We start from the raw sequence: 2,995 nt of genomic DNA, 5'->3' as shown, positions 1-2,995 counted from the left end.
GTCTAAATATGTAATTACAACACCAAAATGTAATTAGAACTATGATAACAAAAATAAACGATTTTTTTATGAAACAATGCAAACCTAAACAGAAGGTCTAGATATGTAATTGCAACACCAAAATGTAATTAGAACTATGATAACAAAAATAAACGATTTTTTTTTATGAAACAATGCAAACCTAAACAGAAGGTCTAGATATGTGATTACAACACCAAAATGTAATTAGAACTATGATAACATGAAAATAAACATATTTTTATGTTATGAAAAGTTGATGAAATATAACTTCTGGTAAGTCTGTCTTGTATTGAAAAAAATAAATTGTTTTAAAGTTTACAAAGTCGAGATAGTAATGTTAAGGGCGTTTTATAAGGATGGTGTTCAAGTCCAGTATTGCTCTTACTACTTCCTTTTTTTCGACTGTGTTCAGCCAGATGGCCATGACTCCATATTTTTTGCCTAAACCTAAATTTATATTGTTAAACCACACATCCTGACAACTTTGCCGCAAACCTTACACTGTATACGAATATGGGCTTCAATGAGCAAGCTTAAGCAAACCAAAGACATTTTCATTTGCATCAACTGACTTAACATGTTGAATTGGACTATTGTAATTCCAGTTTCCTTGGGCATCTTTCTCACGAAAACAGACATTATTCTTGAGATGTAGCTGAAAGATTGTAAACCTTTGGCTTTTAGTCCTTTATCAACTTTTGCTTAGGTGTTTGTTAATGGTATTAAAATATACGTTAGCTTCATCATTGTGTTTGTTCTCAGTCAAAAGATTTTCTTTCGTAACTAACCTTCATTTTACGAATGAGAGAATTGTTCTAGAATGACTGAAGGATATTATTTTAAAGTCCCTTGCTATCTTGAATATCCCATTGTTCGAGATTTTATACTTCTGTGAAAAACTTTGAAGATTCATCCTTCGAAATGCTGTAACATTTGGCTGTATATCACTGATTAACTTTCCTCGAAAATAAGTATCCGTAGTGAAACTGCACGTCATGTGTATTTGGAAATTTACTGGAAACCAAACATACAAATACTAAACATGTTATCCTTGCGCTAAACTTTTCAGCTTTAGGGATACACTTCTGTGTCAGCTTATACAAATAATTATTATAATGCAGAACTTTGTTGAAGTTAAGATGCTAGACACTTCTGCTAGCAAAGCAAAAAACCTATATGTAATGAATAATCACGAATTTAGTCTACAGATATTTGTTTTTTCCTTGTACTTTTGTTTAACTCAACCTAGATGAGTTTCTGTTTTGATCTGAAGTGATTCCGTATTATATCTGTCATGTGAAATCCATAACATACTAAATAAGAGAACTGTGAGATTAAAACACTTACAGCCCAGTATATGTTTTATATATTTTCTAGCCTATAATTATAATTATTAAGGCTTTATCACAAATAGTTACTAAAATTTTGATTTTATTAAAAGTGAAAGTGTAAAACACATAAATTGTCTACATGAAATTCATCTGTAAAAAATCCTTTTTTCAAACTTATTTATGACTAGACATTTGTATATAGCTTTATAAAACTAGTATTGCTTTAGTGTTTTAGTAAATTGACCATTAGAATAAATTTATTATCTGTTAACTTTTCTCTTTAATTGAGAAAAAAGTGAAGATATAATGTATAAAAAATGTATTTACTGAAATATTACTGAACTATATTCTATCAATGATTAGGATTCATAAACTTCATCGTATCTCCCAGTATGGAAATACTTGGAGATCTGTTAGACAAAATACAGTTGACAATAGCACAAATTAATAGACCAGCAGAAGGCTCAAGCAGCGAAGAAAATGGAGATAAGACAGGTAAGAACTTTGTGAAAGAAATTCTCTGTATCTTATATGTTGTTTGGTTAAACTACAAACTTGTTTTATCTTAGTCGTTACCAGATATTTTCCCCCTTTCCTCATCTTACAGAGGTAGTTGAATATCACTGGGGTTTCTTCATGGTTAAGAACTCTGTCTGTCTCAGAGATATAGAGAGATATCTTTAAAATCGCATAAAACACAAAGTTATCTATTACTTTACTAAATGTTTGCCTTCGTTTTGTAAGCCTAAAGTGCCTTAGAGTGGTCCGTATAGTAATGAAGAAAATAATCCCCACATCACCTCTTCACACCAGATACAGTACTTAAATATGCTATTTACAATATCTTATCCTGATTTGTTTTTTAAATAACGTAGATCTAATATCACGACAGATAGTTGGACATTCAAGAAGGAATAAGAAGTTGACCCATAATCCTACTCTGATAGCTTTATTGTATTTATTTTCTCCTTTTACCTAGTCATCCAAGTAGGATAACTGTAAATTTACAGAGTTAAGGCACTTAAATCCAGGGTTCGATATCACAGGTTGGATAAAACACAAATAAATTATTTTGTAGTTTTATGCTATATGAACTAACAGACGTTTAACCCAGAATTTGGAAGCTAAAGTTATGTTTTAGGTAAGTTGTTTATTTGTAGGAAAGTAATTGGTTAATCAATATCTAGGCTCTAAAGAACTTACTAATATATAGGAAATACTTTTTCAACTTCTTTTTTGGAGCCTACATTTTATATCTTCTGCGTTCTTATCGCACTGATGCATAGTTTTTATTGTATTCGGTTATGAAACTTCGAACTGGTACTTTATTATATACAATTATTTGTCGAATTGCATTTTTCTGAATCATTTAAGCATCACATATTGAACATTTTAGAAATTAACGCATACAAATATAGGTTTGGAACAAGGATAGGTACAGGTATACATGTTTACAATCGTCAAAAACCTACTTTTTAGTATAAATATATAGTAATGTAAATATGTATGGATGTGTGTTGGATTCTTCTACACTAGGTGTCTGTGGCTTGTTGGCGATAAATTCAGAAATAAACGAACAGCACGCATTCCACTTGTTTTCAAAATAACATGTATATATATATATATATATATATATATATATA

The 2,995-nt window shown here is 30.1% G+C and overlaps 1 protein-coding gene across 4 annotated transcripts in view; it reads left to right on the top strand.

Annotated features, from left to right (window-relative positions):
- LOC106461691 (calcium/calmodulin-dependent 3',5'-cyclic nucleotide phosphodiesterase 1-like) overlaps positions 1 to 2,995 on the top strand; it is a 51,005-nt gene that overhangs the window by 43,757 nt on the left and 4,253 nt on the right. For all 4 annotated transcript variants that reach the window (XM_013921539.2, XM_022388708.1, XM_013921538.2 and 1 more), the window contains one exon: positions 1,716 to 1,847. In XM_013921539.2, coding sequence (XP_013776993.1) covers positions 1,716 to 1,847 — 132 coding nt within the window. The remainder of the gene's footprint in view (positions 1 to 1,715; positions 1,848 to 2,995) is intronic.

The sequence above is a fragment of the Limulus polyphemus genome, unplaced genomic scaffold (assembly GCF_000517525.1).
Source record: "Limulus polyphemus unplaced genomic scaffold, Limulus_polyphemus-2.1.2 Scaffold1011, whole genome shotgun sequence".
Taxonomy (NCBI): domain Eukaryota; kingdom Metazoa; phylum Arthropoda; class Merostomata; order Xiphosura; family Limulidae; genus Limulus; species Limulus polyphemus.
Note: the sequence above shows the minus strand (reverse complement) of the source record. Positions and strands in the feature narration are given on the sequence as shown.